We start from the raw sequence: 13,574 nt of genomic DNA, 5'->3' as shown, positions 1-13,574 counted from the left end.
CTATATATTCCTTGATCTCTATTTTGATTTGTTCATTGATCCATTGATTATTTAGTAGCATGTTGTTAAGCCTCCATGTGTTTGTGAGCCTTTTTGTTTTCTTTGTAGAATTTATTTCTACTTTCATACCTTTGTGGTCTGAAAAATTGGTTGGTAGAATTTCAATATTGTGGAATTTACTGAGGCTCTTTTTGTGAGCTAGTATGTGGTCTATTCTGGAGAATGTTCCATGTGCACTTGAGAAGAATGTATATCCTGTTGCTTTTGGATGTAGAGTTCTATAGATGTCTGTTAGGTCCATCTGTTCTAGTGTGTTGTTCAGTGCCTGTGTCTCTTTACTTATTTTCTGCCCGGTGGATCTATCCTTTGGGGTGAGTGGTGTGTTGAAGTCTCCTACAATGAATGCATTGCAGTCTATTTCCGTCTTTAGTTCTGTTAGTATTTGCTTCACATATGCTGGTGCTCCTGTATTGGTTGCATATATATTTAGAATGGTTATATCCTCTTGTTGGTCTGAGCCCTTCATCATTATGTAGTATCCTTCTTTATCTCTTGTTACTTTCCTTGTTTTGAAGTCTATTTTGTCTGATATTAGTACTGCAACCCCTGCTTTCTTCTCACTGTTGTTTGCCTGAAATATGTTTTTCCATCCCTTGACTTTTAGTCTATGCTTATCTTTGGGTTTAAGGTGAGTTTCTTGTAAGCAGCATATAGGTGGGTCTTGCTTTTTTATCCATTCTATTACTCTATGTCTTTTGATTGGTGCATTAAGTCCATTTACATTTAGGGTGACTATTGAGAGATATGTACTTATTGCCATTGCAGGCTTTAGATTCGTGGTTACCAAAGGTTCAAGGTTAGCTTCTTTAGTATCTTACTGCCTAACTTGGCTCGCTTTTTGAGCTGTTATATACACTGTCTGGAGATTCTTTTCTTCTCTCCCTTCTTATTCCTCCTCCTCCATTCTTCATGTGTTGTGTGTTTTGTTCTGTGCTCTTTTTAGGGGTGCTCCCATCTAGAGCAGTCCGTGTAATATTCCCTTTAGAGGTGGTTTCTGTGAAGCAAATTCCCTCAGCTTTTTCTTGTCTGGGAATTGTTTAATCCCACCATCTTATTTAAATGATAGTCGTGCTGGATACAGTATCCTTGGTTCAAGGCCCTTCTTTTTCATTGCATTAAATATATAATGCCATTCTCTTCTGGCCTGTAGGGTTTCTGTTGAGAAGTCTGATGTTAGTCTGATGGCTTTTCCTTTAACGGTGACCTTTTTCTCTCTAGCTGCCTTTAAAACTCTTTCCTTGTCCTTGATCCTTGCCATTTTAATTATTATGTGTCTTTGTGTTGTCCTCCTTGGATCCTTTCTGTTGGGGGTTCTGTGTATTTCCGTGGTCTGTTTGATTATTTCCTCCCCCAGTTTGGGGAAGTTTTCAGCAATTATTTCTTCAAAGAGACTTTCTTTCCCTTTTCCTCTCTCTTCTTCTTCTGCTACCGCTATAATACGGATATTGCTCCTTTTGGATTGGTCACATAGTTCTCTTAGTATTGTTTCGTTAGTGGAGATCCTTTTATCTCTCTCTATGTCAGCTTCTATACATTCCTGTTCTCTGATTTCTATTCCTTCAATGGCCTCTTGCATCTTATCCATTCTGCTTATAAATCCTTCCCGGGTTTGTTTCACTTCTGTGATCTCCTTCCTGGCATCTGTGATCTCCCTCCAGACTTCATCCCTTAGCTCTTGTATATTTCTCTGCATCTCTGTTAGCATGTTCATGATTTTTATTTTGAATTCTTTTTCAAGAAGACTGGTTAGGTCTGTCTCCTTCTCAGGTGTTGTCTCTGTGATATTTGTCTGCCTATAGTTTTGCCTTTTCATGGTGAGAGAGATAGTTTTCAGAGCTGGTACATGTGATGGCTTGAAGAGCTTTCCTTCTTGTTCGTTTGTGGCCTTCCTCTCCTTCCTCTCCTGGGAGAATAGCGACTTCTAGTGGCTTGTGCTGGGCAGCTGTGGACAGACAGGGCTTCTGCTTCCTGCCCGTGTGCTATGGAGTTTATCTCAGCTGTCGCTGTGGGCGTGGCCCGACTCAGGCCTCTGCTCCAAAATGGTAGAGCCCCATTGGAGGGGGTGCGGCTGGGAGGCTATTTATCTCCGTAAGGGGTCTCTGTGCTCCCTGCTGCCCAGGGGGTTAGAGTGCCCAGAGATCCCCAGATTCCCTGCCTCTGGACTAAGTGTCGTTCCCTGCCCCTTTAAGACTTCCAAAAAGCACTCTTCAAACCAAAACAACAGCAACCAAAGAAAAAAATTAAATAAATAATTTTAAAAAAAAGAAAACCACATGATTTTCTTTGTCCTCAGGCACTGGTCTCAGGCACCTGCTCACCAGTGTTGCCGCCCTGATTCCCTAGTATCCAGGAGCCCACGCCTGCACTGTGTGTGCGCTCTGGTCCAGATGGCTGGGGCTGGGCGTTCAGCAGTCCTGGGCTCCCTCTCCTTCCCTGCTGACTCTTCTCCATCCGCTGGGAGCTGCTGGGACGGGCGCTTGGGACCCACTGGGCCAGGGCTTTTATTTTACCCCCTTCACGAGGCGCTAGGTTCTCGCAGGTGTGGATGTGGTCTGGATGTTGTCCTGTGTCCTCTTGTCTGTATTTTAGGAAGAGTTGTCTTTGTTATATTTTCATAGATATATGTGGTATTGGGAGGAGATTTCTGCTGCTCTACTTACGCCGCCATCTTGGCTCTTCCCCCTCATGGCCTTCTTTAAAAGTGATTTTTGCTTTTCCTTTGCAGAAAGAAGCACTCAGAATACAAAATGAAATTTAATCTGATGAAGTCACAAAAAGTTTTTAGAAGGACTTATAACATGTTTTAATTTTTCCTGTTTATTAAAGTAGTAAAAGATCAGCATAGGAAATTTGAAAAATACTAAAAAATATAAAGGAGACAGTGAATTCACCTGTTGCCAATTAACCCAAACTTTAATTCCTGTAGTAATTTTTATGCATTCACATTTAGTATGGTGTAGGATATAAGCAATATTTCTCAATTATGTGAAAATTTTGGATTACTCTTTCATAAAGTTCTGTATAATTAGCAAACCTTATTAAATTATTTTCAATTCTCTTTTTTTAAATTTATCTACTTCATCTTTAAAATATGAATAAATGTGAGCCATACTTTCCCCCCAGAATTGTGTATTGTTTTCTTCTTGTGTCTCTAACATTGCCTTATTTTTCAAGTCGTAAGTTAGAGACTTTTGTTGGCTGATAATTATGATTCTTTTATTTATTTTATCTTATAGTACAATTTCCTTTCAGAGTCAGCAATAATTAGCCATATGTATCAGAAATATTTAAATTTTTCTATGTCAAGTAGTAGTTTGTAAAGTGTTTTATCATGGATGTTAAATAAATATCATTTTAAAACAATAGATTTGTCAATCTCCCAGTGATATGTATAATCTTCTGTTAAATGCTGCAGAGCAACAAAATTATTTTGATCTTTCCTTAAAAATTTAGAAGATTCTTAAACCCTACTAGTTTTGGAGTCCCTTTGAAGACTTGATATTTCCTTTTAATCTGTATCATCAGGTTTATTTTAAAGACAAATATACTGCCTTACCTTTTAGTGGTATCATTCATGCCATTCTTCAAAACAATTTATAAATCTTTCTTATTTATAATAAATAAATGGTAAAATAAAAAATGGTATTCAACAACTTGTATACTAACCGATTAATGTACAGAGCATTTCAAATCGTAGCCACTGAGATATAAGGTTCTGATTTACTTTTTAACCATGTACCATAGTTTTGAGGAATATGTTCTGCTTTGTCAGACTACAGTGATCACATAAACATTGTTTATTCCACTGATCCTCTGAAAATCTTCCCTCATCAATTACTTATTAAGGTTTCTTTTATTTCTTTTTTCTTCCTACCCCAGAATAAAGCACTGTAGACATGTTCTTTGTTTTGAAAAATCTGTTTATTCACTTTTTTTGAATTTACAGTTTCTCTATTGTTTGTCTAACCTACCCTAATTCTTGTATCTTCTCATATGTCAAATTTATAGATATTAAAATTTGAGCATTATTTAATTTCAGGTAAATATAAAAGCTCAGTCATTTATAGAAAGCTCTCAATCTTCCATCTTTATACAGGTGTATTAATTGTCACTTTCATCATATAACAACTAAGGGAGCTTAGTTTCTTTTTAACTTAGTTACTCATTTTTTTTATCTTCAGTACCTTTAAGTATAGTGTCCATTGTGCAGCCTTTTAATAATAAAAATTAAGTATCGATACTCATAATGCCTTGAGTAAACAAATGCTCCCTATTTTTGAAAATTTTCTTGTTTCAGTTAAAACATTTTCCCTTTTCACTTCTCTCTTTGCCTTTAAGAAAATAGTAGCTAACAGTTCTGTTTACTTTCATATAGATCTAGATAAATGCTTTCACATACTATGGTCATATGCTTATTGCCTTAATACTTGAGAAATATTTCTAGAAGAAATCAAAGTTTTATTAAAAACTTGGGAGGAGGGGGAAATTTTTGGGAATATACCAGTTAGTTCAATAAATATTTATTGAGTACGTGAATGTTACCCCAGAGGAATGAATCAGTAATGTTCTTAGTCTGTTTCTTCATTAGCAGCATTTAGGGCAGCAGTGAAAATTTAAAATGTTTTATAGAGAGTTCTTCTCCTGACTATGATGGAAATTGTTTGTCATAGACTGAAAGCTCATGCCAATAAATAGAATAAATTAAATAAAAAAGTAACAAAAACCTGTTTGATTTGGATAGACAATGAGAAAACCAAGGCCCCATCCTCCTTTACACATATTGGATACTAATCTTCATCTCTCCAGTACTACAAGGTTGTTTTAAACTTAGCTCTGCCTTTAGTGGTCATTTACTTTATATCTCAGACTTTAGTCCTGAGGAGATTAATTATTCAACAAATATTTTTAGGAGAAAATTGAAGAACATTGGGATCCTTTATTATATGTTTATCTGAGATCATGGGCCCATACATTTTGGCTGAGTTGCATGCTCCTATTATATTGTTGTCTTCTCTTTCATTATTGTGTGCTGTCATCTTTAGTATGTGCTTCTCTCTGCTTTAGGGAGGGGACTAATTTGTCTCTCTCTTAGTTCTTGAAATGAGTACTTAGATCAGTGAATATAGACCTTTCACTTATATTCAACTCAAATTCATTTCTACCAGTAACAATTTTCATTTGTTTGCTACACTTTAATTTTGCAGTGGCAGATCCTTTCCTTAGATTACCCATTTTTGTAAAATGCCAGGGGTGTCTCTCTGGGAGACTAGGAAGCAATGCAACTACGTGTGGACTTGGTGTTTAAACTCAGTAACAGATGCACAATGAACAATTGCTGACAGACTTTGAAAGAAGCATTATGTGTGTCACTGCTCATGATGCACATCTTTTATTTGCATAGTGATTTGTGCATTGAAGAACTGGTAGAGAAGATCACTTTATATAGTTAGTTGCAGTTGATATGCCATGCTCACTGAAATTTGAGCCATATTTTTGGGGGTGTCTGATGTTATTTAAATAAAGCATGTAACTGAAATCTGTGCATATCACAACCATGTAAAGCAAGGATTGAATATATATATATATATGTATTCAGTTTTATCAGTTATCAGTAAAATATAAATTGAAGCTATAATGTGATGCCACTATACACTTACAGGAATAGCTGTGGTAGACAGATTTGTAAGATGGCATATGACTCTAGCCCTTATGTAATTCCTTCCACTGGGAAGAGGATACAATATCAGTACTATAATTATGTTACATGGCAAAAAGGATTTTGCAGATGTAATTAAGATTACTAATAAGTTAACTTTGAGTTAATCAAAACATATTAATTTATATGGGCCTAACCTAACCACGTGAACCCTTAAAAGGTAGCAATTCTTTTCCTCAATAATAGCTAATGAAATCAGAGAGATTTGAAGCCTAAGAAGACATCATGTGAGGGCTGTTCTCCATTGCTGAGATAGGCCACTGACCAGTGACCTGTGAGTAACCTCTAGGAGCTCAGAGTGGTCCTTAGCCAATAGCCAGTAAGGTAAAGGAGACCTCAGTCCTGCTATGCCAGCAAACTAAATTTTGCTAGCCACCTAAATGAGCTCCAAAGTGGATGGATTCTTCCCCTGGAAACACAGTTTGGTTGCCAACTTGACATTGGCCTTGTGTGACTCTAATCAGAGAATCCAACCTAGCCTACCTAGACTTCTACACCACAGACTGTGAAATAATAAATAGGTGTTATTTTAAACTGCCACATTTGTGTCAATTTGTTATGCAGCAATAAAAAATAAATATGTTATTAATATTTTATGGAGAATAATCTGGGAAAACCAAGTGTTGATACAGATGTAGAACAACTGAAACTCTTATTCTGCTTTTGGGAATACATATTAGTACAGTCAGTCAGTTCAGAAAACATTCATAATAAAATATCTACTAAAAATGAACATACTCTAGGAGCAATTCCTTGATATTTTCCCAATATAAATCTTTATTTGCACCAAAAAAAAGTACAAGAAATTTTATAGACACTTTGAAATAGCCTCAGATCACAACAATCCAAGTGTCCATCACCAGTAAAATGTTTAGATATTTTATGATATGTTCATCCAGTGGAACCCTACACAGCTGTAAGAATGAACAAATTACTGTGATACATGAATAAGTCTTGCAAATGTACATTGAATGAAATAAGGTACACATAAAAGAGTATACAGACAAATGAGTAGGATCTCATTTATACAAAGGTCAGAAATAAGCATAACTAACTACTTATATCATGAATGATAATGATTAATTTGGAGGCTACAACAGTGATTGGGAAGGGGTACCATAGGGAGTTTTAGGATGCTGGTAATGCCTTGTTTATTGATCTTGATTCTCATTAAGCTGGTGTATTCATGTTGCAAAGATTAATCTAACTGTATATGACTTGTGCACTTGTCATTCTTCAATGAAACTTTTTTTTAAATGAAGGACTATAAAATGTTTACAACACCTTTTCCACTGTGCAGCTTAAAAAAATTCCCTGAGGTCATACCTAGTGTGTGGAAAGACAGTGTGGAAAATGATAAATAATGGTAATTTAATGATAATATTTTAGTTGATTCTCTCTTTCATGTGACTTAAAAGAAAAAGAAAAAGGGAAAGTGAGAATAGCTGATAATTCTGACATGTACAATTAATTTTTTGATAAAGCAGTTTGCCGGGACGATTCACACCATTCTGTAGTCTCACGCGCTGCTGTAGTCCTCACTCCTGTGGAACCAACAATAGAAATGAAGAAAAGAGAAGAGCTCAAATTTCCCGAACCTTCCAAACAGTAAGTTGTTTGTTTAATTTTTCAGAGTTTTTAAACATTAATTAGTTAACTTATCAGAATTAGGTTACTTAGAAATTGTGAATTATAATGAATGTGTTAATACTGGTATATTGAAAGGACAGAAATAAATTTTGTACATTAAAAAAAATCAATCTATCATATTGTCTCAATGAATAACTTCATGTGTTTGAACTGTATGCCATTCAAGTTTCATTTTTTTTTACCTGATCTTAGGGTCGTGGGTAAGTAGGCTGAAGTACTTCCTTAACTCTGCAATTATGGGTGTACTGTTCTCAGATGGCTTATTTTATCATTGTAGGCCTTCATTGTCTCAAATGTGACCAGTTGTTATTATATACTTCCTACCCTAAAGTTGGTTTTTATTTTTATAAAGAAATGAAAATTACTCCTTGAACTGTTATTCAAGAAAATATCCTAAATTAAAACTGCACTTTTCAGTATTTCCATATTATTGATATTTAAACAAATCAAGCTTAATTTAAATTTAAATTTGAATCTTATATTGAATAAATGATATTTTTTCCTTATAATAGCCAGATAATTAAATTCATGGTAACAAATGTAAAATATGTAGATTTGAAATATCATTTAATACTTATCTAGTATTGTTTCTAGGTCTGCATTAAATAAATGAAAAAGGAAAACATAATGATGATTTTTCCAGTGAAAGTAGTGTCATTCCTGCTTTAATGTCTCAGGTTGGAGACTAGGTGATGAATTGTGTTGCCAAGTATTGCTTGTTGACCACACATGAACCAGGTAGCAGATACTTTGAAGTAACTACTATTTTTGCCAATTGGATTACACTGTATCGTACTTTTTGTTTCTGTTGTGTTTCTATTGGAAAAGCTGTTAAAGGCAGAGTTTCCTGGAACATGGTAATGTATGATACTCTTTGTGAAATCCATTAGAAAATTAATTTTACATTTGATAATGTTGAATTCAAATGACACAATGTATATTTTTGATTGCATGAAGGTAGTATTAATATTCTCATTATAGAGAAAGAAATATAACCAATTCAGAAAGTAATGATTAGAATTCAGTTTTAGTACAATCTAAAAGTGAAAACAATTGAACTGCTCTTAATATAGTTTATTTTTTGGTTCTAAAAGCTATTTATTGTCTAATAGCAAGAAAATTACATCTCATATATGACAACTAAATTATATTAGAAAACACAAATGTATTTTCCTGCAATATGACTTTACATAAGTTACCTATGTATTTGTAAATTGGATCTTAAATACTTTTAATTATCCTTCAGTGACTGTTCTAACTGGTGAAGTGTTATTTGCTTGCATAAAAATATCTTCTTTCCAGCCTTTAGCTACTTCATAAGTAGTTATTCTTTATTCTATGATAGATGTTAAAGCAGGCAGTATTTGTTAATTGGCTGCTCTTTTTCTTCCTGTACACTGACATCCACACTGATACTCCTCTGTATTCTCTGAACCTGCTTTCTTTCTTAAACGTTTTCCCTCAACAGTATCATTCATTCATTCATACAGGTTTTGATACTCTTTTGGTTTTTGTGAGTGAGAAACCTGGGTGAAAATCTTAATTGTGCAACATGTTAGATGGAAATTTGGGACATTTTATTTAAACTCTTGGTGCTGTCCATTCCTTATCTGTTAGTTGGGGTGATCACATCCTCATTAGGGTCATTGTGTGAGTATTAAATGAAAAGTACTGGTAAAGAACCTGATCCAAGTCCATGACAGTATTATGTTGCCCCTTCTGAAGCTTCTACTGTCAGCATTACCAGTGACTTACAGATGTATATTCTTCTCCTAAAGGCTCTTCTGAATGCAAGTCTAATATTTAAAGTTGTTGATCTGGCTTGTCTAGGTAGGTGTCACCAGAATCTTTTACTAAGAGTGTTAAAATATACTTAATTATACTAATTAATCTTAACTAGATAAATCAAATTAATGATTCCTCTAGTACCCTAAAGCATTTGATTCTTTCTGATTTCTCTATTTATACATGGAACTACCATCATTTTCTCTTCTTAAATTCTCCATGTTTTCTCCCTCCCTCACAGCTCATATTCAATTAGTTATTGAGTGCTTGATTAATGTCCCTATTATATTCTTCTTACCATTTGAGCTGACCAGAAAAGTAAATACATCTCATATTTACACTTTTTTCTAACATATATTCAATTGTGATCTTAATGAGGTCATTAAAATAGTGGCCATTTATCAGTGGAGATTATATGTCCTTCAAATAACCTCAGAGTGTTATTTTGAGAAATGATTGGTGTGAATATATGGCAAGAACTCAGTATAAATGCAAAGACATAGTAATTAATTCAAAACTCCTGTGCACCAGTGAGAGAAGCCCCATCCAGTACAAATTTGTTTCAGAAAAATCAAAGATGGTGGTTATTATTGGCTCATGTAATTAAAAAGTACAGAGGTGGACAAAAAGAGCTTCAGTAAATTAAAAAATATTGAAATCGTACCAACCAGTTTCTCAGATCACAAAGCAATGAAACTATAAATAAATTACTCAAAGAAAATGAAAAATCCCACAAACACATGGAGGCTTCACAACATGCTCCTAAATAACCAATGGATCAATGACCAAATAAAAACAGAGATCAGGCAATATATGGAGACAAATGACAACAATAATTCAACACCACAAAATCTGGGATGCAGCCAAGGCTGTGCTAAGAGAAAAGTATATTGCAATACAGGACTACCTCAAGAAAGAAGAACAATCCTATATAAGCAGTCTAAACTCACAATTAATGAAACTAGAAAAAGAACAACAAATGAGGCCCAAATTCAGTAGAAAGAGGGACATAATAAAGATTAGAGCAGAAATAAATAAAATTGAGAAGAATAAAACAATAGAATCAATGAAAGCAAGAGCTGGTTCTTCAAGAAAATAAACAAAATAGCTGAACCCCTAGGCAGACTTATCAAGAAAAAAAGAGAGTCTACACACATAAACAGAATCAGAAATGAGAAAGGAAAAATCACTACAGACACCACAGAAATACAAAGAATTAGTAGAGAATACTATGAAAAATTACATGCTAACAAACTGAATAACCTAGAAGAAATGGACAACTTTCTAGAAAAATACAACCTTCTAAGGCTGACCAAGGAAGAAACAGAAAATCTGAACAGACCAATTACTAGCAACGAAATTGAACTGGTAATCAAAAACCTACCTAAGCACAAAACTCCTGGACCAGATGGCTTCATCGCTGAATTTTATCAAACATTTAGTGAAGACCTAATACCCATTCTCCTTAAAGTTTTCTAAAAAATAGAAGAGGAGGGAATACTTTCAAACTCATTCTATGAGGCAACATCACTCTAATACCAAAACCAGGCAAAGACACCACAAAAAAAAGAAAATTACGGAACAATATCCCTGATGAACATAGATGCAAAAATACTCAACAAAATATTAGCAAACCGAATTCAAAAATACAGCAAAAAGATCATCCATCATGATCAAGTTGGACTTATGCCAGGGATGCAACGATGGTACAATATTCGAAAATTCATCAACATCATCCACTGCATCAAGAAAAAGAAGGACAAAAACCACATGATCATCTCCATAGATGCTGAAAAAACATTTGACAAAATTCAGCATCCATTCATGTTAAAAACTCTAAACAAAATGGGTATAGAGGGCAAGTACCTCAACATAATAAAGGCCATATATAACAAACCCACAGCCAACATTATACTTAACAGCGAGAAGCTGAAAGCTATTCCTTTAAGATTGGGAACAAGACAAGGATGCCCATTCTCCCCACTTCTATTCAGCATATTACTGGAGGCCCTAGCCACAGCAATCGGACAACACAAAGAAATAAAAGGCATTCAGATTGGCAAGGAAGAAGTCAAACTGTCCCTGTTTGCAGATGACATGATATTATACATAAAAAAACTCCTAAAGAATCCACTCCAAAACTACTAGATCTAATATCTGAATTCAGCAAAGTTGCAGGATACAAAATTAATACACAGAAATCTGTTGCATTCCTATACACTAACAATGAATTAGCAGAGGGAGAAATCAGGAAAAAAATTCCATTCACAGTTGCATCAAAAAGAATAAAATACCAAAGGAATAAACTTAACCAAGGAAGTGAAAGACCTATACTCTGAAAACTGCAAGACACTCGTGAAAGAAATTAAAGAGCATACCAATAAATGGAAACATATCCCATGCTCATGGATAGGAAGAATTAATATTGTCAAAATGGCCATCCTGCCTAAAGCAATCTGTAGGTTCAATGCAATTCCTATCAGAATACCAACAGCATTCTTCAACGAACTAGAGAAAATCGTCCTAAAACTCATATGGAACCACAAAAGACCTCGAATAGCCAAAGCAATCCTGAGAAGGAAGAATAAAGCAGACGGAATTACACTCCCCAACTTCAAGCTCTACTACAAAGACACAGTAATCAAGACAATTTGGTACTGGCACAAGAACAAACCCATAGACTAATGAAACAGAGTAGAGAGCCCTGATATAAACCCAACCATATATGGTCAATTAATATATGATAAAGGAGCCATGGACATACAATGGGGAAATGACAGCCTCTTCAACAGCTGGTGTTGGCAAAACTGGACAGCTGCATGCAAGAGAATGAAACTGGATTATTGTTTAACTCCATACACAAAAGTAAACTCGAAATGGATTAAAGAGTTGAATGTAAGTCATGAAACCTTAAACTCTTGGAAGACAACATAGGCAAACATCTCCTGAATATAAGCATGAGCAACTTCTTCCTGAACCCATCTCCTCAAGAAAGGGAAACAAAACAAAAAATTAACTCATGGGACTACATCAAACTAAAAAGTTTTTGTACTGCAAAGGACATCAGCAACAAAACAAAAAGGCATCCTACAGTATGGGGAAATATATTTGTAAATGACATATCTGACAAGGGGTTAACATCAGAAATATATAAAGAACTTACACACCTCAACACCCAAAAAGCAAAAACGAGATTAACAAATGGGCAGAGGATATGAAGAGACAGTTCTCCAAAGAAGAAATTCAGATGGCCAACAGACACATGAAAAGATCCTCCACATCACTAATCATCAAGGAAATGCAAATTAAAACCACAATGAGATATCACCTCACACCAGTAAGGATGGCCAGCATCGAAAAGACTAAGAACAAATGTTGGCAAGGAAGCAGAGAAAGGTATATCCTCCTACACTGCTGGTGGGAATGTAAGCTAGTTCAACCATTGTGGAAAGCAATATGGAGGTTTCTCAAAAAACTAAAAATAGAAATACCATTTGACCCCGGAATCCCTCTTCTTGGAATATACCCTAAGAATACAACTTCTCAGATTCAGAAAGACATATGCACACATATGTTCATCGCAGCACTTTTTACAATAGCCAAGATATGGAAGCAACCTAATTGTCCATCTGTAGATGAATGGATAAAGAAGAAATGGTACATATATACAATGGAATACTATTAAGCCATAAAAAGAAACCAATCCTACCATTTGCAACAACATAGATGGAGCTGGAGGACATTATCCTCAGTGAAATAAGCCAGGCGGAGAAAGACAAATGCCAAATGATTTCCTTATTTGTGGAGTATAACAATGAAGCAAAACTGAAGGATCAAAATGGCAGCAGACTCACAGACTCCAAGAATGAACTAGTGGTTACCAAAGCGGGGGGTTGTTGGGGCAGGTGGAGAGGGAGGGAGAAGGGGACTGAGGGGTATTATGTTTAGTACACAATGTGTGGGGGATCACGGGGAGAACAGTGTATCACAGAGAAGGGACATAGTGGACCTCTGGCATCTTGCTGCACTGATGGACAGTGACTGCATTGGGGTATGTGTGGGGACTTGATAATATGGGTAAATGTAGTAACCACAATGTTTTTTCATGTGAAACCTTCATAAGAGTGTGTATCAATCATACCTTAATAAAAAATTAAAAAATTAAAAAAAAATTAAAAATAAAGTACAGGGGTGGAAATTTCCTCAATTGGGTTGGGTCTGGCACTGAAACAATATCGTGAAGGATCCTTCTCTCCATCTGCATCTCTGCTCTGCTTTTCTGTCTATAGTTTCCATTTACAAGGAGGTTTCTTAAACAGTGATATTACTACCTTCAGAAGCTACTAGGACAGATTTTTATCTT

General features: G+C 35.2%; 1 protein-coding gene across 8 annotated transcripts in view; it reads left to right on the top strand.

Moving 5' to 3' along the window:
• The window catches only part of CCSER1 (coiled-coil serine rich protein 1), a 1,413,823-nt gene that overhangs the window by 314,441 nt on the left and 1,085,808 nt on the right, over positions 1-13,574 (top strand). For 6 of the 8 annotated variants that reach the window (XR_012131655.1, XM_073237297.1, XM_073237296.1 and 3 more), the window contains exon 5: positions 7,261-7,384. Coding sequence is in view for 7 of the 8 variants with exons in the window: in XM_073237297.1 (XP_073093398.1) it covers positions 7,261-7,384 (124 nt within the window). In the remaining variant the exon portion in view is untranslated. The remainder of the gene's footprint in view (positions 1-7,260; positions 7,385-13,574) is intronic. The other 2 variants (XM_073237298.1, XM_037020169.2) reach the window with 1 other exon arrangement.

The sequence above is a fragment of the Manis javanica genome, chromosome 5, assembly GCF_040802235.1.
Source record: "Manis javanica isolate MJ-LG chromosome 5, MJ_LKY, whole genome shotgun sequence".
NCBI lineage: Eukaryota > Metazoa > Chordata > Mammalia > Pholidota > Manidae > Manis > Manis javanica.
This window is presented reverse-complemented; position numbering and strand designations above follow the sequence as displayed.